Source organism: Schistocerca gregaria, chromosome 2, assembly GCF_023897955.1.
Source record: "Schistocerca gregaria isolate iqSchGreg1 chromosome 2, iqSchGreg1.2, whole genome shotgun sequence".
Classification (NCBI taxonomy): domain Eukaryota; kingdom Metazoa; phylum Arthropoda; class Insecta; order Orthoptera; family Acrididae; genus Schistocerca; species Schistocerca gregaria.
The window spans coordinates 208922703-208950129 of NC_064921.1; the positions used below are offsets into that span (position 1 = coordinate 208922703).

Consider the following 27427-nt stretch of genomic DNA (forward strand, 5'->3'; position numbering starts at 1 on the left):
AGGCGAGTCGGTGCCTGAAACCTTACTCTTTTGCTGTTTTTTCCTTATATTATCTACAGGGCAGATACAAGGGAAACATATTATCCAGTGGAATTATGAAGAGAGGCAGGACATGACGACTCGCAAGCTGACTCTCACAGTTATGCCCTAATGCATATTAATAACATGTAACTTAAGATCCATTCGCCCCATGAAAGGCAGTTAAATTTGGGGTAGACCTTACGAAAATAATCTAGACCACGGACTTAACACAGGATCGGGGAAGGATACTTTAGGTAGGATTTGTATCATCTGTAAAATAACAAAAGTAATTTCCACTGAGGTGACAAAAGTCATGGGGTACGTCTTAATATAGTGTCAGACTTCCTTTTGCTGGAAATGACATGGATTCAACAACTCATTGAAAGTCCCGTCCATAAACATTGAGCCCAGCTGCCTCTATAGCAGTCCTTAACCGCGGAAGTGTTGCCGGTGCAGGATGTTGTGCACCAAGTGAGCTCTCGATTATACGCCGTAAATGTTCGATAGGATCCATGTCGGGCTATCTGGGTGGCTAAATCAATTGTCCGGAACGTTCTTAAAACCAACCGCGAACTGCTGTGGCCCAGTGACATGAAATCACTGTTTCGGAACATGAACTCCATGATTCACTGTAAATGGTCTCCATGTAGCTGAACACAACCATTGCCGTTAATGATCAGTTCAGTTGGATCAGCGGTGCCAGTCTGTTCCATGTAAAGAAAGTCCACACCATTATGGAGCCCCAAGCGCTTGCACAGTGCCTTGTTGACAACTTGGGTGAAGGGCTGAGCGGCGTCTGCACCACATCGTACCCTATCATCAGCTCTTACTAACTAAAATCGGTACTCAAATGACCAGGCCAAGGACTTCCAGTTGTCAAGGCTTCTACCGATATGGTCATGATCCCAGAAGAGGTGCTGCAGGCGATGTCGTGTTATTAAAAAGGCTGCACCCACAATCCATTAACACCAAATTTCGTCGCACTGTCCTAGCCGGTAGGTTCTTCGTACGTGCCACATTCATTTCAGCGGTTATTTCGCGCAGAATTGCTCTCTGTGGATTAGTGAAGCCCGTCCGCGGTAAGAGGTATTCTCGGCACACTATTGACACCGCGGATCTCGAAGTATTGAATTCCCTAACGACTTTCTAAATGAAATGCCCAGTGCGTTAAGCTTCAACTATCATTCCGCTTTCAAAATCTGTTGCTTCTCGTCGTGCGGTCATAATCACGCCGGAAACCTTCTCACATGAATCACCTGAGTACCAATGACAACCCTGCCAATGCGCTGCCCTTATGTACTGTAGTCTAATGGTAGCGGTTTTGATTAGAAATCAAAACGACCCCGGTCCCGGGTTCGAACACCTGCACCACATAAATTCCGAATAAAATCCATTAGGGTGGCGACCGATGACTTCCGACATAAGAAGTCTCACTCATTCTGATAATGGCCTAGTCAAAGAGAGCGGAGGAGCGGCCAGCATAGGCTCAGGGCACTCTCTTGACCTTGGGGTGAATGACTGCCACTAAAGGTGTAGTACATTTCCATCTTCTCTCTTCCACCACTTGTTAGCATTAGAAGCCTACTACCCGACAAGTGAAAAGGCAGATATGATATTCTGCTATTGTTTAGCAAATGGACGTAGACTGCGAGCCAGTGCCCTCTACGCTGAAAAATATCCACAGCACAGAGTACCCTCTGATAAACTGTTCAGCCGACTTTTCCAGTGTCTGAGGAACACAGGTACCTTTCACCTCGGAAGGCTGACAGTGGAAGGTCCCGCACAGTACGCTCGCCTGACTTGGAGAAGAAACCCATGGAACCAGTGTGAGACTGTTAGCAGCAGCAGAAGGCATGTCTCATTCTCTTACCTGGGGAGGTACTTCATGAACATTTTCTATACCCACATCATTTAGCGTGCCTCAGGCGCTACGTCCAGACGATCACCGTGACACATGGCGTTTTGTCAATGGCTGATGCAGAAGTGTGCCGCAAATTCACTGTTCACATTCAAGATTTTATCTGCCGATGAGGCAGGATTTACAAGACATGGTATTGTGAATTTCCGTAACCATGATTTATGAGCAGATGTAAATCTGCACGTAATTCAGGAAAGAGGGCATCAACACCGATCCTCAATCAACATATGGGCAGCCATACTTGACGATAGACTAACAGAGCGATATATGCTGTTACAAAGGTTAACGAGGGTGCATTATCTGGAATTTCTCCCTTGCTCCTTTCTCTCTTGCTGGAGGCTGCGCCATTGCATCAGAGACGGGTGGCAGGGGGCGGGGTGGGAGGGGTGGGGGGCGAGTGGAACACCTTTGTCTGCTCGTTTCCCAGACCTAAATACTCTTGGCTTCTGGCCAATTGTGTGATTGGATTGAAGAGTTCTTAGATAACAGAACGCAGCATGTCATTCTCAATGGAGAGAAGTCTTCCGAAGTAAGAGTGATGTCAGGTGTGCCTCAGGGGAGCGTCGTAGGACCGTTGCTATTCACAGTGTACATAAATGACCTTAAGGATGACATCGGAAGTTCACTGAGGCTTTTTTGCGGATGATGCTGTGGTATATCGAGAGGTTGTAACAATGGAAAATTGTATCGAAATGCAGGAGGATCTATAGCGAATTGACGCATGGTGCAGGGAATGGCAATTGAATCTCCATGTAGACAAGTGTAATGTGCTGCGAATACATAGAAAGAAAGACCCTTTATCACTTAGGTACAATATATCAGGTCATAAACTGGAAGCAGTTATTTCCGTGAATTATCTGAGAGTAGGCATTAGGAGTGATTTAAAATTGAATGGTCATATAAAGTTGATCGTCGGTAAAGCAGATGCCAGGCTGAGATTAATTGGAAGAATCCTGAGGAAATGCAATCCGAAAACAAAGGAAGCAGGTTACAGTACACTTGTTCGCCCACTACTTAAATATTGCTCACCAGTGTGGGATCCGTACCAGACAGGATTGATAGAGGAGATGAAGAAGATCCAACGAAGAGCAGCAAGCTATGATTTCGGAATCTCCGTCTGACCGTGATGTAATCTAACTGAAATCTTCCCGTATCACTCGGTCTTTGCCAAGCATACTTCCTTCTCTTGTGATTCTTGAACCGAATATTCGCTGTTACTCGCTGAAATTTATTACAGAAATTAATTAGTCTTTCTCGTTTCTTATTCTTTCTACCAAGTCCATATTCCCCCATAACCTTTTCTTCTACTCCTTCCCCTACAACTACATTACAGTACCCCATGTCTACCAGATTTTCATCTTCCTTTACATACTGTATCACCTATCCAATATCCCCATGTATTTCCTCTATCTCTTCATCTTCAGCCTTGCAACGTCAGCTTATATACTGAACCATCGTTGTCGGTGTTGGTTTGCTGTCGACTCTGATAACAACACCCCTATCACTCAACTGTTGACAGTTACACTCTCTGATCACTACCTTCCAATTCATATAAAATCCTATTTCCGTTGTACCATTTTATGCTGCTGTTGACATTACCCTATACTCATCTGACCAGAAATCCTTGTCTTCTTTCCATTTCACATTGCTGACCCCGACTATATCTAGACTGATCCTTTGCATTTCCCTTTTCAGATTTTCTAGCTTCCCTATCACGTTCAAGCATCTGACATTCAACGCCCCGGCTCTTAGAACGACATCCTTTCGTTAGTTTTTCAATCTTTTTCTGATCTTTACCTCCCCTTCGGCAGTCCTCTCCCGGAGGTCCGAATGGGGGACTATTTCGAAATCTTTTGCTATTGGAGAGGTCAACATGACACTTTTTTAATCACACGCCACATGTCCTGTGGATACACTTTATGGGTCTTTAATATAGTGGTTTCCATCACCTTCTGCATCCTCATGCAGCTGATCATTGCTGATTCTTCCGACTTTTAGGGCAGTTTACCACCCCAAGGACATGAGAGTACCCTGAACCTCTGCCCCCTCCTCCACTATTTTTGACAAGGCCGTTGGCATTTTGATGATGACTTCTTATGTTGGAAGTTTTCGGCCACCAACGCTGATTATTAAGCAGTGGCGGGTTTCGAACCCGGGATCAAGGAAGTTTCGATTATCAATTTTAGACCCTACCCCTACACCACTGGTGCATCTTATCAGTGAACGTAAACCATGTTAAAAATTATTAACTTTGTTGCATAATACACACGTCGTTAATGTATAAGTACTTAATGTATAAGTACTTAATGTATAAGTACTTAATGTATAACTACTTCAACAGCACGATGCATAGATGAGCGTTCCTGCCCACACCCCTCTGCAGACACTGCTCGGCAGTGATGCAACGCGTACCACGGCATCGTGCATTGGAGTAGTGGAGTGAGGGGGACGAGGGTGGGTGGGGGAGGGGGGGAGGGGGTGGTGAGGACATCATGAGCTATAGTTACCGAAAAATGGTAGCTGACGTTATTACACATATAGTAGCTTACTTACCATCACTTATCATAGCAAAACTGCTGATATTGGAGCTCAGGTGGAAGTAACAGCTAGTATTTTATCAGGTAACATGGCACTATATGCAAAGAACTTGTAAGTTATTGCCAGCAGACATGGAATCTTACATATATCAGCTGCTAATAAACCCAACATACAGTTGTGTGTGTACTTGGAAGCAGTTGGAAAGCAAGTCGTAAAAGGAAAATAGGTTATGGACGGCAGCGCTGGCATACTGTTGATTAGTAATTTAGTTGACCAGAGGATAAGAGAGTGACAGAGTGTTCCTATGAAAAGCATGACGCAATGTGATTCCAAGTAGTGGAAGATGTCAGCACTTAACAATGCCCAGGAACACTTGTGCAAACACATGTGAATGTTTATCCACTTGACACGGCTCGATGTTCAAAAAAATTATATTACTTAGTATCGCTGTGACTCCATGCGTTCGTAAATTGCAAGACAGCCGTTTCTAGCATATTTGTAAATAGGCAGAAGGACGCGCACTCTGTGATTACCCATCTGCAGAACGATCACTGGGAGGAATGACATTCATAATACATCCAAGCACGTGTGTTAACGCAACGATTTAAAGTGGAACGACAACATAAAACTTATAGCAAAAGTGGTTCAAATGGCTCTGAGCACTATGGGACTTAACATCTGAGGTCATCAGTCGCCTTGAACTTAGAACTCCTTAAACCTAACTAACCTAAGGACATCACAGACATCCATGCCCAAGGCAGGATTCGAACCTGCGACCGTAGCGGTTGCGCGGTTCCAGACTGTAGCGCCTAGAACCGCTCGGCCACTTCAGCCGGCTCAAAGACTATAACCTGGCTTGCAGATTGTAGATGTGTAGGCCTATGTAGAGAGACAGTGGCGGTACCGACGTTGTCATAACGGTTGAACTGGTGTAATGTGGTTCTGCGCTCTTGACTTACCTTGGTGACATTGCAACGTTGAAGCAGCAATTTCTTGAGTATTGCACCGCCGTTGGACGTCCATTGCTGCCCATCGAACTCTGTCCGCAGAGTTTCCATGTAGGTATTCGCCAACTCCTTTCCTGCTGAGCCCGGCAGTGAAGACATATGCATTGCACCGTTGGCGAGCGAATAAGTGCTCTCTGCTGCAATCCAGTTTTCACCCATCTTTGAAAGGTTTCTGTGAATTATAAGTTCCAAAATCAGCCTGGCTACGACCCATGGCTGTTTCGAAATGTATTTTTGTATTTTCTTCACACAGACTTACACAGAAAAAAATATATGGGAGAGTCAAAAGTCCTTGGACACTTTCATAAGCTGGAAGATTAAAGGGAAAATTGAGATGTGATGATGGGAACATATTTTTGACATGGGTTGCAACTTTTGGAGTGAATGTCATTCATGGCTGCCACCTTGAATTCCTACATTTTGGATTCAAGTCATCTTTTTAAATGGGAAGGGGGTGTATTACACATAAAATAAGACTCGCTTGAACTATGGAATTGAGTGGCGTAATTTGTTTTCGTCTATCTTGTACAGTTGAGATGTTACTAATGTTCAAAGTTACCTTGATATCTACTCATGTCTCTCTTTGTTCCAGGTGATCTGAAGTGGGTCTGACACGTGAACAGAACATCTAAATCATCCTTACATCAGGGGAACGCAGCTACCGAACAACAGCAGCTGACTACAACAGACGACACCCATACAGAGAACCGGTATCGCACAGCACGATGGCTCACGTGATCACGAAATTCCGGGAGACGAGCTCTGTTCACGATAGGGCACGTAGTGGGCGACCAAGGACTGCCACCAATGAGGAAACTGCAACTGCGGTTGTTGCGTCTTTTGTGGAAAGTCCTAAACGAAGTACCCGTCCTGTGGCCCTAGCATGTGGAATAAGCCAAACCTCCGTTGTCCGGATATTGCACACCAATAAGTGGCATCCTTACAAGCTGCAGATGCAACATCGACTTAACGAGGATGACCCTGATCGCCGGTTGGAGTTCTGCCTGTGGGCTACTGAACAATATGAACTGGATCCTTCGTTTCTCAAGGGCATACTGTTCGGCGACGAGGCGTATTTCACTTTGAATGGGGAGGTTAATCGACATAATTGTCTATACTGGAGTGATGCAAATCCGAACGGGATTGCCCCAATTCGAGAATATAGTCCAGCGAAGGTGATGGTGTGGTGTGACATATGGGACACCCTCATCAATGGACCATTTTTCATTTACAACACCTTCACTGCACCATAGTATCTGATGCTGCTGCAGGACCTTTTGTTCCCTTCCACTCTGAACGCTGACGGCATTTTCCCTTCTTACTTTCAGCATGATGGAGCCCCTCCACACTATGGCATTGGTGTCAGTGAATAGTTGGAGGAACAACTGCCAGGGAAGTGGAATGGTCGCCGTGGTCCCGTGGAGTGGCCGCCCAGATCCCCTGACTTAACGCCCCTTGATTTTTATATATGGGACATCTTAAGCAGATACTGTATGCTGAGAGCATCCGTGATCTGAGACACCTGGACGAGCGCGTACAACACGTCTGTGACCAAATTGCAGGAGACACTCTCCTCCGTATTCAGTCAGAGTGGTTGCTACGACTGCAGTTGCACATTGCAAGGGGGTGCACAACACGTAGAACATGTGTTTCAGCAGTCGGTATTAATATAATTTCCCAACTTTGAACATTAATAACCTCTAAACTGTACAAGATAGACAAAAACAAATTATACGACTAAATTCCAGAGCTCAATCGACTGTGTGTATGTGTGTGTGTGTGTGTGTGTGTGTGTGTGTACACGACATCATTGAAAACTGGCTTTTTGGTGTACGGAGGTCAATGGTAGTCGACGCAAGTGAGCCATGAGCTCAGTTCCCTTTCTTTGAGCCTCCTATTAATGGTCCTTGTGGTCAGTGAATCATCAGTTGCACGTTGGATAGGTGATAATGATTAATCAGTGTTCTGAGTGTCTATCTGACGATTGTTCGGTACAAGCGTTCTGTGGTCTCTCTAGGTAATATGTTTCCTTCTTGACGCTGTGTTCAGCCATAGTTCACCCATTCCTGTTAACATCCTCGAACAGTGGCATCATTCCTGTTCAAATGTCGAGCGATTCGCCAATTACTCCAACCGGCTTCTTCGAGTCCAGCTAGACGTAGTCTCTCAAATGCTGATATCTGCGCACATTGTTCACGCGCCTGTCTGCAAGGCATAGCTACCGTCCAACTGAAAGCATGGAACGAAATTCGCACAGTCTTTATGCTCTGGCAACAACATGTCCCCTGGTAACTATTCTTGCCAGCTGCGAGGTGAAATTGTGCTGCAGCATCAAACGTTCATCCATCGGCCGTCAAAGTTTACATCTTTGTGTTTTTCATCGATGAATAATAGTTTGTGACCAGTCTGCGTAACGCCTTCATGGTGTGTCTTTTTTCTTTCTCTAATTGACGCGAAAACGCTTCAGGAGATGGCATAAATTGCCACCCCTTCCCTTGGGGCATTCATTCCCATACATTTCGCGGACGAAAACGGCAGTTCGGTGTGATGACAAGCAACACGACGTTCTTGACACAAAACGTTCGACAGTGTTGACCTCGGACGATTCAGCCCTTCTCCAAGGGCATCGAGGGACTGCAGTCCTGTAGAACGTGATCTGATAACCTTGGAGTGGAGCACGATAGCTATTTTTGCTCTGGTAGCAAGTGCGGAACGTCTAGAGACCGTTCAAAACCATTAGGGTGTTTATTCTTTTTTAACACTCAAGTTTCACACCTTTCTGCGGCGTGATCACGAAGGGGAGCAACATTGACAAGTGCGTTAGTGAAATAGAAAAGCGTCCCTCTAAGATCCACTTCTCGGCAACACCCCTGGTGCCTGCGGCGCCCCTTCGTTGACCACATTAAAAATGTACCTGCACAGAGACTTTGACACATTTTCAGCTAAATGGCCCTCCGCTGCTGCTCTATCACCTGAGGGAAAGCAATCCCTTCGACATTGCTCACATTCTGTATGTCAGCAAACGCGCTAGAGCAGCACCGGAACGCCACTTAGCTTAATGGGTGTCAAAATCTCTGTACAGGTAACCTTTTAATTTGGTCAAAAAATGTGCCTAACTTTTACCAAGGGTATTGTCGTGTCGCACTGGGGACTTTTAGAAGGATCCTTTGCCATGTATGTCAACGTTGAAATTCTCCCCCCCCCCCCCCCCCCCGCCTCCCCCATCTCTCGTTATCACGCCACAGGAGGGCTGAGAAAGCGTAAACCCCTTGGCTGCTTCGGATGATGATCGAATTTCATCAAATAGCTTTCAACGGTTACTGTAGCTTTGGGCAGGCACAGTGACGGGGTGCCGGCAAGCTCTATGATGCCACACTTGTGCCTAGTCTCACGTAACTCCCTCTCGCTAACATTCGAAAATGGCAACACTGAACGTCCGTAGTGGACTAGCTCGAGCGCCAGTACAACGTCAGTAGCTAGACGATGCGTAGATTTTAGAGCGTTTCTTGTTTTCCATTGCAGTTCTTCAGTTGCTAGTTTCGGCAATTTGACTCGAAGCAAAAAATAAGTGTATTTGGTGGTATGATTCGTGCAATTTATGCACTGAGTGGAAAATTTAGTATAAGATGAAAATGGAAAAGATGCAAGAAAGAGAGATTAGCCCCGTGCCACATGGGTCGAGCTTACAGACAACTCCAAAAAGACGCACTTTGACAGCAGGAAGAATGCGAGTGAAAAAGGCAACTAAGTTTCGGTGGCAAAGCAAATCCGTAACCCACAATGTCGATAAAGATTTAAAACATCTTGCAGATAATGACAGCGAAGTGTTAGTATTTACATAAACGGCCGTTAGGACAGATTTACGAAAGTTAGATATACTCGACAGTGATGATATCAAGAAATACAGTGATATCTCACCGAAAAAAACATCCATTCTAAGAAAAAACCTTGCTAACGTACAGGATATTTGTGATGCAGCTTGTGACATTGGTTTAAGAACTATCTAGCGCGTGTGTCACGTGGGAAAATCCCCAAAGTACGATTATCCCCGGAAAAAGTATAACAACAGAGCTCTGCAGCTAAACTAAATAACTTGAATAAAGACATCGTCAAGCGTTTAGTCTATGAATTTTACCATGATGGCTAGTACCCAACATTAGGAAAGTGTTATGGAAAACATGATAGGTATTATATATGTACTAAGATGGTATATATTCTTTCGGACATGTTTGGAAGAACAGATACCATCTTAGTATATATATAGTTATGGCTCACCGGGCACTTGACCATCTTCTTCTTCTGTGCGAATGCACAAACAGTGCCCGAACTCTTACAGGAATAGGCAACGCGCCGCGAGTAATGAGTATAAAGGGCGGGGGCACTACGAATGTAGTGCGGGACAATACGTAGAGAATGTGGGTTTCGCGGGAGGCGTGCCAGAGATAAATCCCTGCAGTCGCTCTCTCCTCTGTGTCCTCGATGGCTCAGATAGGTAGAGCGTCTGCCATGTAAGCAGAAGATCCCGGGTTAGAGTCCCGGTCGGGCCACATATTTTCATCTCTCCCCGTTGACGTATGTCAACGCCTGTAAGCAGCTAAGGGTGTTCATTTCATTGTAGGTATTTAGAGCACCCAGTCACTAAGTAATCAGGTTTTATTGTAAATACAGACTTCAGCTATCTTATAGCTAACATTAGTGCGTTTAGAATGTGTCATGTAGACCAGCTACACAGTTTTGTCAGTGTGTAATTTGTTTGAAATTCCAGCAGTTATATTATTTTTACGCAGATATGCCTTTTTGGCTCAAATGGCTCTGAGCAGTATGGGATTTAACTTCTGAGGTCATCAGTCCCCTAGAACCTAGAGCTACTTGAACCTAACTAACCTAAGGACATCACACACGTCCATGCCCGAGGCTGGATTCGAACGTGCTACTGTAGCGGTCGCGCGGTTCCAGATTGTAGCGCCTAGAACCACTCGGCCACCCGGGCCGGCTATTCATTTTTGTCATTGATTTATGTACATTTACATTTCATATAAACATGTAATACCTAATATTGTCTATAACAGTTTTACACACTGTTGACTGAAAATAACGAACTGAATGACAAGGCTTTTAAAATGTTTTTAAACTCAGATATCGTACAGTGCTTACATAACGATGTGACTGACGTAACCTAAATCAATATTTCACCGCAAAAACGAAGTAGCATTGATTTTGACGAAAGCAGTAACTATTACAACGAGTAACAGGGATCCATACGACTATTAAGTGCACGTGACTCACAGTCTGGCAACATCGCATTAACAGCTAAACGCCAGTACGCCTGACCACAGCTCTATTGGTATGATACGTCCCCTTAGAAAAATTAATGAATTACTGTGCTGATAAACCTCTTACGTTATTTGATTTTCAAACAGATGACCATAACTGAACGTACTCAGACATTTCTCTCTTTACTTATTCTGATCAACAGTAAACTGACACACAATATTTTTAGCCCAACGCAATCTGACTTTCAATGATCCCTAAAAAAGAATGGCCCTGACTGACAATAACCTATACCTTTCATCAATCACTTACCTCACAAAAATCTTCGTTTCTCGAACTGCTGCAATACAGCGAGCGCCAATACTGCCAGCTAAATAAAAGATTCTAACTACTGAAGGCACTAACTACTGATAGGCATACTTAGCGAATGAAAGATTGATAGCAAACAATGTATTTACCTTAATAGTGATATCTTACCGACAAAAACGGTATCTACGTAAAAATAATGTAACTACTGGAATTTCAAACAAGTTACACACTGACAAAACTATGTAGCTGGTCAATATGACACACTCTAAACGCACTAATGTTAGTTATAAGACAACTGAAGTCTGTATCTACAATAAAACCTGATTACTAAGTGACTTGCTGCTGTAAATACCTATAATGTTTTCCACATTACTTTCGTAATGTCGGGTATTAGCCATCATGGTAAAATTCATTGACTGCCCGCTTGACAACGTCTTTATTCAAGTTGTTTAGTTGAAGAGCTCTGTTGTTATACTTTTGCCTGGGAGAATCGTACTTTGGGGATTTTCCCACGTGATACACGCGTTAGATAGTTCTTATACCAAAGTCACAAGCTGCATCACGAATATCCTGTACATTAGAAGGTTTTTTTCTTCGAATGGGTGATTCATGATATCCAGTATTACAAAATTCACTCTTTCTGACGGACACACATCCAGATCGTCCGCTCTTAAAATTCTGCCATCTCTCTCCCTACATCCACCACTGCTGGCGGCTCACCTCCAACTGCGCAACGCTACGCGCTATTCACATCCAACTGCCCAACACTACAATAGCGAATATTACAACAATGCCAACCAGCCACAGACTTCACACAGCACAGTCAGATATTTTCACATAGAACGCTACGCGGCGTCACCAACATTAAAACCTCAACAGCCTACTTACAGTGGAAGCGCCAGAGCACAAATTGCGGTCGCGCTTCACTGCGAAAGGGCAGATCACGTTTGACAGGGCTGTTTCCCATGTTGTCCGTAGAGAGGGCTTATTCGTCCGGGATGTGTCCTCACAGTTGAATGTCGTTACGAACGTTGTGTTGTTGCTCATCGCATTGTCACTTTCGACCCCTTAACATCAACACCCCAAGGGAAGAGGTGGTTTCATTTACACCCTTTATGATACCTTCTGAGGTCTTGTGTCTGAAACACATAAGAAATCCGCGTGATTTAAATGCTGGACCGCGGTTCTGACCTTCATCGCAAAGGCGCCAAAAAATGAGATCAAATGTGGGTAGGAGTGGCTGTGACGACCTTCGCATCGCGTGGCACATCCACGACTACGTTGGGCAAGATTGTGGACAAAGTTGTGCCAATTGTGACACCATTAACCCACCGTACACCCTACAGGAACTTCTGAGCGTCGAGGCTTTTTTTCGCATTTGTCGAGGCCTTGGTGTTTGAAGCGTCGCCGAGTTCGATGGTTATGTCGCAGGGCGCCACACTTTTTTGAAATTACAGAGGAAGGTTGTAGGAGCTTTGAGCCAACTTTCAAATTTGTGCCTCAGAATGGAAGACAATTACCCAGAAAAGTAATGCTTTAGTTGTGTTGCACAGCGTATTTATACTGGATGTTCCATATGGAATGGTCAGAAATATGACAGGACCGGTCATTCGAAACAAAAAAAAAAAAAAAAATTTAGTAACCAGGGGTTTTAAGATGCCCTAAAAAGCTACGACAACTTCCTCGTCATCACAAATTTCTTCTATAGCAAATTTCTTCTAGGTGAGCTAAACAGAAACCTAGTCCCAACACGGAATCATATAGCGCTCTTAGAAAAAAGTGTTCCGAGACTGTTACCTGTAATGCTCCTCCATGATACTGACAAGAGGGAGATTGAGTTAATAATTAAATCACTAAAGACCAAGAACTGTCATGGATATGACGGGGTATCTAACAGCATATTGAAGTATTGTTCTATGTACGTTAGCCCATACTTAGCCATATCTGTAACTTTTCCTTTACGTGTGGTCAGTTTCCTGATCGGTTAAAGTACTCGGTATTGAAGCCACTTTATAAAAAGGGAGACAGGGATAATATTGACAATTTTAGACCTATTTCTATGCCATCGGTGTTTGCTAAAGTTATGTAGAAGGTTACTGGAACATTTAAATTAACATAATTTTCTGTGGAATGTACAGTTTGGTTTTAGAAATGGTTTAACAATTGAAAATGTTATATTCTCTTTTCTCTGTGAGATTTTCGACGGATTAAATAAAAGGTTGCGAACGCTAGGTGTTTTCTTTGATTTAACGAAGGTTTTTGACTGTGTTGACCACAAAATATTACTGCAGAAGTTGGACCATTATGGAGTAAGGGGAGTAGCATACAAATGGTTCGCCTCTTACTTTAAGAACAGAAAGTAGAAGGTAATTCTCCGCAATATTGAGAGTTGCAGTGATGTTCAGTCCAAATGGGGCACTGTTAAATGGGGCGTTCCCCAAGGGTCGGTGCTGGGCCACTGTTGTTGCTTATTTATATAAATGATATGCCTTCTAGTATTGCACGTGATTCAAAAGTATTTCTATTTGCTGATGACACCAGCTTGGTAGTGAAGGATCATGTGTTTAATACTGAAACAGTATCAAGTAATGTAGTTCATGAAATAAGTTCGTGGCTTGTGGAAAATAATTTGATGCTAAATCACACTAAGACTCAGTTTTTACAGTTTCTAACTCACAATTCAACAAGAACCGATATTTTGATCAGACAGAATGGGCATATTATAAGCGAGACGGAACAGTTCAAGTTTCTAGGCCTTCGGATAGATATCAGGATCTTGTTCAGAAAGTAAATGCTGCTTTATTTACCATTAGAACAGTATCTGAAATAAGTGACAGTTCAACACGAAAAGTAGTCGATTTCGCATATTTTCATACGCTTATGTCGTATGGTATTATCTTTTAGGGTAATTCTTCTGATTCAAAAAGGGTATTTTTGGCTCAAAAACGAGCTGTTCGGGCTATATGTGGTGTAAGTTCAAGGACCTCTTGTCGACCCCTATTCAATAGTCTGGGCATTCTGACATTGCCCTCACAGTACATATTTTCTTTAATGTCGTTTGTTGTTAGCAATATTAGCTTATTCCCAAGAGTTATCAGCTTTCACTCATGTACAACTAGGCAGAAATCAAATCTGTATGTGGAATGCACTTCCTTGACACTTGTGCAGAAAAGAGTGCAGTATTCTGCTGCATCCACATTCAATAAGCTACAACAAGAACACAAAAATCTTAGCAGTAGCCCAAACTATTTTAAGTCCAAACTGAAGAGTTTCCTCGTGGCTCACTCCTTCTATTCTGTCGAGGAGCTCCTGGAAGAGCTAAAAAATTCTTGATTTTCTTTATTTAAACTTACGACTTGTCGTCTAGATATGTTTCTTATATTTCATTTTATCTGTTTCTACAATCGTGTTATAATTTTATGTATTGACTCGTTCCATGACCATGGTGACTTCTCCTTAACTTGGTGCCACGGAACAATAAATAAATAAATAAAATAAATAAATAAGCAATGTCTTGGCTTTTCATATTTGAAGTAGTGGGAGTAAAGGCCACATCAAGGAAAAATGTCCAGTAAATATGGGCTCAAAAGTGCTTACCTCAAGGACTATCAGTACTTGTCGATCTTCGCTGCTATGAAGTACATCTCTTCTACAGACGAAGTGCTCTTATCTCTGCTCTTATATCACAACAAATGCACTTTAGAGCCCACCTTTAGTAGCCTCTTTTGCTTCGAATGATAGTTGATTTCATATCCCTGAATATTACCCATTCTTGCTGGAACACTCAGTATATACAGAACTTTTCAGTTGCCCTTGCCGCTCTCGTTTTATGCAACCTGCAGGGTTGTATCTCGCCTTCAGAAACCACCCGCGAATCTGTCATATTCTCTCGCTCGCTATGTACAAACAATTAGTCCTATAGAAAAAATTAAGCAGGACTTTTTTGTGGGATGTAGTTAATGTAGTTAAATTTTATGCTGTAACACGTTTTGGTTAGAGGCCTCAGTTTTCATGTTATTCAAGAAAAACGTACAAAAATGGCTCTGAGCACTATAGGAGTTAACTTCTTTGGTCATCAGTCCCCTAGAACTACTTAAACCTAACTAACCTAAGGACATCACACACATCCATGCCCGAGGCAGGATTCGAACCTGCGACCGTAGCGGTCGCGCGGTTCCAGACTGTAGCGCCTACAACCGCTCGGCCAAAAAACGTACAGAAGTGACTTTCAAACGCACCCACACTCCTACAACCAGCCCCGCCTCTCGGGATTTGCAGTGTGTTATTCATTGCGCTCCCTCATATCGCTACACATTCGCGTAGGCACGAATTATTTTATAGTTTCGACCTTCTCCGTTTTTCATTGACTGGCCTTATTACCCCACCGGCTTAGTCGAGCACTTTCAAAGTCTGAAACTAACGTTTGTGTAAATTGTACTTGATAAATTTCTGAATTTTAACAGATTTAAATAAACAGCAAGATCGTTGTATTCGTCAGGTGTACTGCCAACGAAACTACTTTGCTTGTAAATAACGGGAACAGCTCATATTGTCAGAAATTTTTGTACAGTGGTAGGGGAGAGCGCCATGAGCAGCGTACTGTATTAGAAATACTGACTGGTGAGGGATGAATGTCAGGCGGAGATGCATTTGAAGGTCACTTTTGTACATAGTTCTTGGGTAACTAAAACCGTGGTCTCCAACGAAAACATGTCCTACTACAAAATTTAACTATATTAAATTTCCTACAAAAAAAATCGTGTTCCTACTCTGTAGAGTATACAGGCTGTCCCAGCTATCTTATCCACCCAAAATATCTCTGGAACAATAACAGCTATTGGAAAACGACTTTCACCGGTACCAATGTAGGGCTGGGGCCCATGAATGTACATATTTGGAAATATTCTAAAACGAAAGCATATATGTTTTTTAACACAAACTCATGTTTTTTTTTAATGAAACTCCTATATTTTTTCTTCAGAAATCCATAGCATGACAAACCACATACACAATGGCGTTGATTGCATCGCAATATTCCCATTACATCCCGAGATGTTCAGACGGGAATTTGACGCTTGAAACACCCGACATGCGCTGCTAGCGCACGTCCTGAGGCTCAGGCGTGAACCCCATGCTGCCCGTAAACGCGATGTGATTGACATGTGTAATCACACCTCCACACGTATCAAGAGGGACACTTACTTGTCAATCACATCCCGATTACGGGCAGCAATTAGCTCACCACCGCCCATTAAGAGAGAACCACACGCCTTCCCCAAACATATGCTTCTCTCTGTCCACCTAAAATGAGTGTTGTAATCAAAGAAGTGCCGCTTCATTATTGTTCAGAAGATGTTCAAATGGTTCAAATGGCTCTGAGCACTATGGGACTTAACATCGGCGGTCATCAGTCCCTTAGGACTTAGAACTACTTAAACCTAACTAACCTAAGGACATCACACACATCCATGCCCGATTCGAACCTCCGACCGGAGCATTCGCGCGGTTTCGGACTGAGCGCCTAGAACCGCTAGACCACCGCGGCCGGCTCAGAAGATGTCAGACGAGGGTTACATACATCAGAATACAATGGTGTCAATACCTGGCGGGTCTGGTTACGCGATACGGGGATCCTACCTTGGAATTTCGCTTCCTCAGCAGCTGACACAGTCGAGTATCTGTTCCACTAAAGGATAAAACTCTACCTCCATCACCATCGGGTCGAAACCTCACATCTGCTCCAATGCCAGCCCAATACCTCCGCTGGCAGTCCTTCGAACATCAGCAGGAGGACTGTCAAAGTCTAGACTATGTGCACCAAATGCATTGCCGATCACTACATTAGACGTTGCAACATAGAAGAGGAAACGCTCAAGTGCGCACCGTGTCACTGCTCAAGATTCTACAATTGTCGCAAAAGACCACTGGTACCGGAAGCACAAAACCTACAAGCACCCCCCCCCCCCCCCCTTCCGCCACCCCCAGAATAAAAGTCGCCATATCCACTGTTAGAAAGCATCCACAATGGACCACCTTCTGGAGGGCCGCTTGAGTGCAGGTGATCTACTTTAAACAAAATCCCATGTCCTTCTCGAATTATTCCAAATACAGAAAGGACATTCAAAGAAAAATGAGACAAATTACAAGAGACCTCTTCCGTAAGGACACACACAAATTATTCAAACAGGAATACTCGTTCGCGTCACTGACTCCAACATACGCAACTCAGAACCCACACCGTTCAATAAATCGCGACTTTCACTCCTGCTAACAGAAGAACCACGATCCTTCTTTTCCCAGATACGAAAGGAATAAAGACTAAAACGACTGCTGATGACACTCACGGCACGTGACGTAGACACTGCAAGATTTGCAGAAACGTGGACAGTAGAAAACGCGACTCCAAAATATGCAAAACACAGAGCGGACTGCCATGGCGGATTGCCCTCTATGCCAGGACCAACATGAACACGAAATGGTGCAAATGGCTCTGAGCACTATGAGACTTAACATCTGAGTTCATCAGTCCCCTAGAACTTAGAACTACTTAAACCTAACTAACCTAAGGACATCACACACATTAATGCCCGAGGCAGGATACCAACCTGCGACCGTAGCAGTCGATCGGTTCCGGACTGAAGCGCCTAGAACCGCTTGGCCACCGCGGCCGGCCATGAACACTGTACATCCGACCCTGCAACCACAGTATCAATACCTGGAGGCCTAAGTAACAAAAACTACTAGTACATTGTCTACATGTGCGATCAGAGGATGCGATCCCCTTGAATTTCCTCAGATACACTGCGTCCTTCCAACACTGCATAATAATAATAATAATAATAATAATAATAATGGGAGACGTTCACGCTAGGCGCATCTTTCTGGGCGACATACGATCAGACGGATCCTTTGTAGCCCTAACGTCTTTGACGACACGACTGATCCTGCAGCAGATGACAGTATAACCAGTGTCAACTTGCCCAACCTGTATGCGACTCCAAAAGAATACAGCTGCGAACAGGCCAAAATACCAGCAAATGCTCAAGGACGAACTTTACACCCCCTACACGCTTACTTTCGAACACAATCTAAGCTAGCTAAACAATAGACTTCAGTTATCTCTACAACGAGCCGCAGATGAAGCAAAGCAATGCTTCAGAATAACAGAGGCACTACAATATCGTATGGCCTATTTATCGGCCGACAACGGACAAGCGACATTCATGTAAAACGTCTCACCTATACGGGAATATACATAACGGGTGTACGAGTACAGGTTATAGGGTCGGGTTGTTTGGGGTAGGAGACCAGACAGCGAGGTCATCGTTCTCATCGGATAAAGGAAGGATGGGGAAGGATGTTGGCCGTGCCCTTTCAAAGAAACCATCCCGACATTTGCCTGGAGCGATTTAGGGAAATCACGGAAAACCTAAATCAGGATGGCCGGACGCGGGGTTGAACCGCCGTCCTCCCGAATAGTACAGGTTATAGACCCGTAGTTGACGACATCAGGATGTTTGGGCCTGGCTGTGAGTCGTGGACGTTAAGCCAAGTGGTAAGGCGTCCGCTCGCGGCAAGTGGGAAATCCGGGTTCGAGTCCCGGTCCGACACACGTTTCCACTGTCGTCATTCCATTCTACAGCTTATACGCAATATTCGCAACCGTGAATCATTACATATACTACATAATGGCTGTAATCGTCACAGTGCCTGTTCCGTTGGACATGCGGGCAAGTCCAAAGGAACTTTGCATCGTAATTCAGAACAACACATGCACTGCTACATCGTATCGTATCGAAAGACGGCTTACCCGACGTTTTCTCAAACTTGACTTTAGAACTCCCTCAGACCCTGCCTGCGAATCAGTACCGATCAGTCGACTCCAAACACGCCTCGTAAAACTGAGGGTAAGCTGTGGCCAGTACAGTATCACCAAGAGAGAAAATATAAAACATGTTAACAACTCGCCCCAGGATAAAAATCACACGTAGATTTAAAAATATTTGGCTCACCCCATCCAAACCATTGTGCAAAACACCCACGACATATATGTACAGCAGAAATTCAAACGCTAACAGGAAATATCCCCAACACAGCTATCTACTAGAGAGAGCCCACACGGAAGCATACCGACAATCCTTCTTTCCACGTACAATACGAGACTGGAATAGAAGGGAGAACCGATAGAGGTACTCAGGGTACCCTCCGCCACACACCGTCAGGTGGCTTGCGGAGTATGGATGTAGATGTAGATGTAGATTAGAGACCAGTGTCAGAGTCAGATCCAAATAAGAACGAAGACGTAGATACAGACACTGGAAACTGACTCCTGTGACAACACAAACCACATAGTAACGCTGCTTAGCCCCGCAGTGTCACAAAAACAAAATATCCACCAACAATACATGAATCTATTTGCAGCTGCGAATGTGGACAACCATCAGCTCTATAAAGGAATGGCGGCAGTTAAAATTTGTGCTGGATCGGGACTAGAACTAGGGTTTCTAGCTTATCGCGAGGTAATGCTCCATTACGCTATCCGAGCACGACTCAGAGTCAGTCCCAAACTTCCACATGCTATCATCAATGTGTCTACAACCTGTACATGTACGTCCACTATGTATATTCCCGAACCGGGGAGACATTTTAATTGAAAGTCGCTTGCCTGGTGTTGGCGGATCAATACGATATTGCAGAGCCTGTGTTCTTCAGGAGAACGATGCAATGTTGCAATGTTCCTTTGGACATAAAGCTAGCAAAATGCACACATCATCACTGGCACTTCACAGTCACCTCATAACTATCAGAGAGGCTATATGTTGTACCACACAAATATTTGTAATAATCAGCTATAAGCCCAAAAGGTAAAAATGTTCATCCAAATATAGTAAGAAATTACTCAGATCCAAAACAATAGTTAATAACAACAGAAAATATCTTATTTTACGTTTCATCTACATCTTCATCCATACTCCGCAATCCACCATACGGTGCGTGGCGGAGGGTACCTCGTACCACAACTAGCATCTTCTCTCCCTGTTCCACTCCCAAACAGAACGAGGGAAAAATGACTGCCTATATGCCTCTGTACGAGCCCTAATCTCTCTAATCTTATCTTTGTGGTCTTTCCGCGAAATGTAAGTTGGCGGGAGCAAAATTGTGCTGCAGTCAGCCTCAAATTCTGGTTATCTAAATTTTCTCAGTAGCGATTCACGAATCGAACGCCTCCTTTCCTCTAGAGACTCCCACCCGAGTTCCTGAAGCATTTCCGTAACACTCGCGTTATGATCAAACGTACCAGTAACAAATCTAGCAGCCCGCCTCTGAATTGCTTCTATGTCCTCCCTCAATCCGACCTGATAGGGATCCCAAACGCTAGATTAGTACTCAAGAATAGGTCGTATTAGTGTTTTAGGCAAGCGGTCTCCTTTACAGATGAACCACATCTTCCCAAAATTCTACCAATGAACCGAAGACGACTATCCGCCTTCCCCACAACTGCCATTACATGCTTGTCCCACTTCATATCACTCTGAAATGTTACGCCCAAATATTTAATCGGCGTGACTGTGTCAAGTGCTACACCACTAATGGAGTATTCAAACATTACAAGAATCTTTTTCCTATTCATCTGCATTAATTTACATGTATCTATATTTACAGGTAGCTGCCATTCTTTACATAAATCACAAATCCTGTCCAAGTCATCTTGTATCCTCCTACAGTCACTCAACGACGTCACCTTCCCGTACACCACAGCATTATCAGCAAACAGCCGCATATTGCTATCCACCCTATTCAAAAGATCAATTATGTAAATAGAAAACAACAGCGGACCTACGACACTTCGCTGGGGCACTCCAGATGATAGCCTCACCTCTTATTAACACTCACCATCGAGGACAAAGTAGTGAGTCTTCGAGCCACTGACATACTTGGGAACCAATGCCAAATGCTCGTACCTCAGTTAGGAGTCTGCAGGGGGGCACCGAGTCAGACGCAATGGATTGTAATGTTAATTGCTATGAAGACAAATAAAATATAGGAAAACCAAACAGAACATTGACTACATTTTGTTAGTAAGTTAATTGTAAATTTAGTTCTAGTTCTAGTTAGTTTTAATTGATATGGGAAACTATAGCAATGTAAATTTCAAAAAATACACTTGGCGCCTCTAGTAAATTAATTGTAAACTTAGCCTAAGTTGTATTAACCATTCCTTACTTTGAGCTCGTATTCTGAACAACTGAGGTAAGAGAATGAAAAGGGAACAGATGGGAGGAAATAGGAAGGAGATAGCGACTTCCAGCCACATTGGGCAATATAGGTATGCAACCGCAAGAGTTGAAAAACTGTGCTGGACCAGATCTCTAACCCGGAAGCTCCGCTTCTCCAGAATGGTTGCGTTATCTGCCTCTACGATCCAGACATACTTCCGGTCAGACACAAATTCCCAACTTCCTCTATTCCCACTGCAGCGACCCCTCCCATTTACCCCCTACTCGCAGATTTCTGATCATCGTAAGAGTTCGGACGTTGTTTGTGCATACGCCGTGAAACTTTTACATCAAACAGCTGTCACGCCCACAGAATAATACACTGACCGAAAAAAAGGTAACAATAAAAAATAGTTAATCCAGAATAATGAAACTTCGGGGATACATTTGTCTATGTAACATATTTAAGTGATTAACATTGCAAGATCACAGTGTAATTGAAGGGCGACATAAATCATTGTAAATGGAAATTCTGGTACCTTAACAAGCGGTGTAACCGCCAAAATGCTGAATGCAAGCATTCGAACATGTTTACAGTGTTGTACAGATGCCGGATGTCAGTTTGTGGGGCGGAGTTCCATGCCTGTTGCACTTGGTCGGCCAATACAGGGACTGTTAATGCTAGAATGAGATTTCCACTTTGCAGCGGAGTGTGCGCTGATATCAAACTTCCTGGCAGATTAAAACTGTGTGCCGGACCGAGACTCGAACTGGGAACATTTGCCTTTCGCAGGCAAGTGCTCTAGTTCTGCAAGGTTCGCAGGAGAGCTTCTGTAAAGTTTGGAAGGTAGGAGTCGAGGTACAGGCAGAAGTAAAGCTGTGAGGACGGGGCGTGAGTCGTGCTTGGGTAGCTCAGTTGGTAGAGCACTTGAGCGCGAAAGGCAAAGGTCCCGAGTTCGAGTCTCGGTCCGGCACACAGTTTTAATCGGCCAGGAAGTTTCACTATTAATGCTGTTTGCGTAAGACGCTTAGTGTCCGATGATGTCCCATGCGTGCTCGCTTGGAGTCAGATATGGTGATCGGGCAGACGCAGGCAAAAAGTCGACACCCTGTAGGGCATGTTGCGTTACAACATAGATAAGTGGGTGAGCGTTATCCTGTTGGAAAACACCACCATGCTGACGCACAGATTTGTAGTTAACAGTGTGTGGGGATAACCACAAGAGGGCCTCGGTTGTCTCACGAAATCGTACCCCAGGCCATAACTCGAGGTGTAGCTCCAGTGAGTCTAGCAGGCAGCCGGGTCAGTTGCAGGTCATCAACTAGCCTCCTAACCAACACACGGTCATCACAGGCACCGGGGCAGAACCAGCTTTAATAGTAAAATACGACCCTGCCCTTCAGTCGGTTCTCGCTTGAAACCATTGAAGTCTCAAATGACGGAGGTTTGGGGACGGCAGAATGCACGATACAAGACGTCTGGCTCGGAACTGTCCTTGAAGAAACCGATTTGCAGCAGTTCGTTCTGTCACTGTAGTGCCAACTGATACTGAAACTGCTGCTGCAGATGTAGTAGATGCGCCAGAGCCAAACACGGTGGTCTTCCCTCACAATAGCGCCACTTGGCCGCATAGTCTCTCCTGCATAGTCTCTCTGCAGTATCGGAGAAGGAACATCCAGCTTCTCGTAGCCCCATTACAAGACCTCGTTCAAGCTCGGTGACGTTTTGATAACGGCCGTAAAGGTATTCTTGACTAACATCAACTCACCACGTCCAATCTCAAAGATGACTAACATTCTGGACCATTACAGCGCGTGTGTAAAGCAAACCCGATTTGCATGATCAAAGTGGCGCTGCTAGCGCCACTGTTTTGCGACTGGCACGCACTTTCAATAGACATCATCTTTCAGATGTAGAGACACACATACCAACTTTGATTTAGGGCGTACAACTCCTTCTGGGCCTTTCAATATATTTTCCGTCAGTGTAGGTAAGAGCGTTCTGGCGGATATACGACTGCTGCTGTAGGAAACTCAGTGGTGGATTTTCCTTCTCGTGATTCCCAGTGTAAACTCGTCCAATGCAAACTTCTTTCGCCTGCCAGAAGCCTTTTTTGGAGATGCAGGGCATGAAGTTTCTCTATATTCTGTCCACTGTACTTCCACTAACAGTTAGTAAATCAGAAGTTCTCTTTATTGGTTGTGATACGAAACTGCTCACGTCCTTTTCTGTCTCGGCCTAAGAGTAAATACGCACATTGAACACCATACAATTTTCGCAACTCCGTAAATGATGCATGATATCACACGATTATAAGGGAACTAAATTATGTTGCGGGGACTGTCTCACATGAGTACACAAAACGAGGGGGAGCAAAATTGTTTTCTATCTGACGAGAAACCCTACTTTAAACACTGTAACAGTGATCAATAAAGTGGAAATACTGTTCAGAAGTCTGGCTACTTAGAATACATGAGCTCGTGGCACATAAAGGCGCAAAAGCAAATGAATTAAATATGTGATATTATCGAGTCATGTAGTGCTGTGTGCATAAAAACATAACGTATGCCGTCCGCTGTGGCCGAGCGATTCTAGGCGCTTCAGTCCTTAACCACGCTGCTGCTACTGTCGCAGGTTCGAATCCTGCCTCGGGCATGGATGTGTGTGGTGTACCTAGGTTACCTAGGTTAGTTAGATTTAAGTAGTTCTAAGTCTAGGTGACTAATCACTTCAGATGTTAAGTCCTATAGTGCTTAGAGCCATTTGAGCCAAACATACGTGAAAGGCAACAACAGAGCATGTATTTACACTTTTCGTCTTATCAGTCGGTAGGGCATTTGTCTGCGAAAGGTAAAACTTTCGGGTTCGAATCCCCAACTGACACAATGTTTATCTGTTAGCAAGTTTTAAATAAGCATATACTGCACCATGATGGGAGAGATTATTCTGGAGACTTAACCTTAGTTCGTACTAGAGGGGTAACTCTCCGATAGTCCCAATACACCACCTGACGCTCTCCGGCCCCGCACCACTCTCTGGCTAATGGCGTCACTTGTGCGTCATATAAGTTAATCACTGTCAAAGGAACAACTGAGGTCTAGCAGGCGTTATAGTCTATCAAAAACTAATTAATAAATCCTACTAAGCAGGCGATGCCAGTGTTTTGGCCACCGTGTGTAGTTTACAGCAAGTATATTAATATTTTTACGGTACAGTATTTACTGCCCACCAAAAACTAATACTACGAGTAAATGTATCACTTTATCTGGGAAAATTTACTGTCCACAAGAAAATAAGCGAAACCAAAGGAAGTGGCGATTAATGTTCCGGAAGTTCGGCGATTATCACAGGCTCTAATCAGTGACACTTGATGACATGGTCAAGTTCAGAGTTCACTTAGCGACACAAGCCAGTGCAGTGCAGGTATCCCGAGCAGATGTTTCAGATCACGCGTAGACGAGCATTGCTGACAACGTCCATGGCAGTACAGTAGGACCGAGACTGAGCGATAATGCCGTTCAGGGGGATGGCGTAGCTGATACGACTGGTCCAAGAGAAACTGTCTGCACTCATCTGCCAAACTCAGTACTGGAAATTCATCACTTCCAGTGAGTGACGAAGTTGAAACACTTTGTTTACGTCTGCGTCTACCTCTGTTTTAATTATGATTCTTTAGCTGTCATTATTGTAACTAATTCGGTGAATCCAGTATCTGCTACTGAAACAGCATTCTTACATACACTATGTGTAAAAAAAATGTTTTCTCTGTTTCACAGTGTTAACAGGAGCTAAAAAGAAACGTTTTTTGATGTGTCAGAAGTCACAGGTTCGCCGTTTCTCCTTTAGGTGTCATTAAGGTTTTTACGCTAGTGATTTTCAGAGGTGGCGTTGACCCTGCTGGCTGCCCGTTTGGCTGAAGTAGTAGCCATTATTTCTAGAACTGCTGGTTGTTTTCAGCGTGTTAGACCATCATTAGCACGCAGATACCAACTACTCATCAATGCAAATGGAAGATATTCAGCAACAACTGAAAACAACCTTCATTGCATGGCACTATGAACACCGTCCCTGAACATGAATAGCATCAAAACTTTCATTGACCCTTACCAGGAAACGGGGCACTCATGACATTTTTTTCCACATAAAAATGTGTTTTTCCTTATCTATTTTAAACACTCAAAAATTTTATATACGTAGTTATTATACTTCCTCGCCATATTACTCACATAGGTGATTATACTGTCCTAGTGTGAGCCGCTGAAGCTCTACTTTGTTGCCCACGTTTCGGATGTTTATGTTTACAGAGCAAATTTTGTTGATAGAACTGGAGTCTGCGATGCTCTCTCTCCAAGCAACAATCGTATAGTAACATAAGAATGGCGTGATATAAACTGAGAGTTTGCTATTTTAATGCTGTTACTTCCATTTTTTCCACTTACTAAAGGTGGTGACGATTTTTGCAATACGAATTGGAAAATGCAATGGAAGTAATTACCCGTCTACTGTAAATGTCAACATAGAATAATAAAAGCTGAGTGTAACGTAATATATATGGTTCGCAATCGCAGAATCGTAATCATGTCACCGAAAAAGTTGTAAGATGAGAAACGGATTGCAACTAATGCGTTTGAGTTCGAAAAGCATTACGACTACATTAGCATATTTGGAACATGCTTACCGATGCTTTGCGCCGATTGTAGTGCGTTTCACAAATTTCTTTGCGGTGATTCAGACTCATTTTAAAACATTCAAAGCAAGGGGTGCTTTTTACACTCCTGGCATTAGTTGCTACGTCTTCTTGTAATCCCCTTTTCGCTGGTCTCTGCTTCCACACCTTGTGTCTATCTGTCGTGTTTATCTATTATGCTTTTCTGATGTCAAAAAGTATACACACAGGGTGTTTGTTTTAACTTTAGACAACTAAATATCACAAAAACGAAGAATCATACGAAAAAAAAGTTGTAAGTGAAAACTTAATATTGTTTCCATCGGGATGCTTGACATCGACGAGTCCCCTCGTCTCTCATGATCGGGGTGTTTGAATTCAATGGCTCCCCTTGCCTCTCACCACAACTGTAATTCACAATAAATGCTCAAACTGACGAACTTCCATTTAGATGTATTAATTCGTGCTTGGAAAGCAGGTCCACAGCTTAAAAACACTGTGAATTACAATTATGTTGAAAGGCAAAGGGACAGCGAAATGAAGTACTCCAGTGGTGTATGGAAAGGTGATTTACTGGTATCAAGGATTCCCATGGGAACAGCAAACTATTACATCCACGTCGGTGTTCCTGGATCACGCAAAACGTATTTTCTAGCCAGACACTGAAATGGTTAACCATATTGTACGGTACAATCATATTTCCAACACTTAAGCAAATTTTGAACATGAACATCAACCGTTAGGGCGCAAAAGTTTACATTTACATAGAAAATGAAATGTAGAATCAAATTCATTGGTTTGAGTAAGCCGAACGTCGTTTTTGGTGAATAATCCCAATACCCAGTAAAAATTTGGGGGACGGGGAAGGAGAAGTTTCCATCTGAAAACATGAAGTTGCAATTTTGTCATATGATTACACGAAGGAGACCGTGGCTGTTGTTTGAAGACAAATGTTGATGGTGTTGGGACAGCAACGAGCCACAAATTTACTTTCAGTTCCTTTACTCAAAGGGTACCGTTACCGGTTTCAAATCGTTGTGATTCATCCTCAGACGGTTTACACGCTTTCTTTGTGACATGTTGTGTGGTTTTTTTTCTTGAAAGCATATATATTTCTCATTACCTGCCGAGGTAAGCTTAATGCAATTTTGTCATATGGTGACATGATGGAAACCGTGGCTGTTGTTTGAAGACAAATGTTGATGGTGTTGGGACATTAAGTTGACCCCGCACACTCAGGAGGTGCGTGGGCACTTGTAGCAGCGACAGGAGTCCCCTTCACTACTATTAACCTTTCATCTAGAACATTGTTTTCATACGACGCATCGTTTTCGAGATATTTATCAGTCTCAGTTTAAAACCAACAACATGTATATCTTCAAGATTATCTTTCCCAGTGTGGTGTCACCGCCAGACACCACACTTCCTAGGTGGTAGCCTTTAAATCGGCCGCGGTCCGTTAGTATACGTCGGGCCCGC

At 43.7% G+C, this 27427-nt stretch overlaps 1 protein-coding gene across 4 annotated transcripts in view; it reads right to left on the reverse strand.

The window, feature by feature from the left end:
• LOC126336704 (lactosylceramide 4-alpha-galactosyltransferase-like) overlaps positions 1–27427 on the reverse strand; it is a 125836-nt gene that overhangs the window by 21897 nt on the left and 76512 nt on the right. For all 4 annotated transcript variants that reach the window (XM_050000668.1, XM_050000667.1, XM_050000665.1 and 1 more), the window contains exon 4: positions 5437–5656. In XM_050000668.1, the coding sequence (XP_049856625.1) occupies positions 5437–5656 (220 nt within the window). The remainder of the gene's footprint in view (positions 1–5436; positions 5657–27427) is intronic.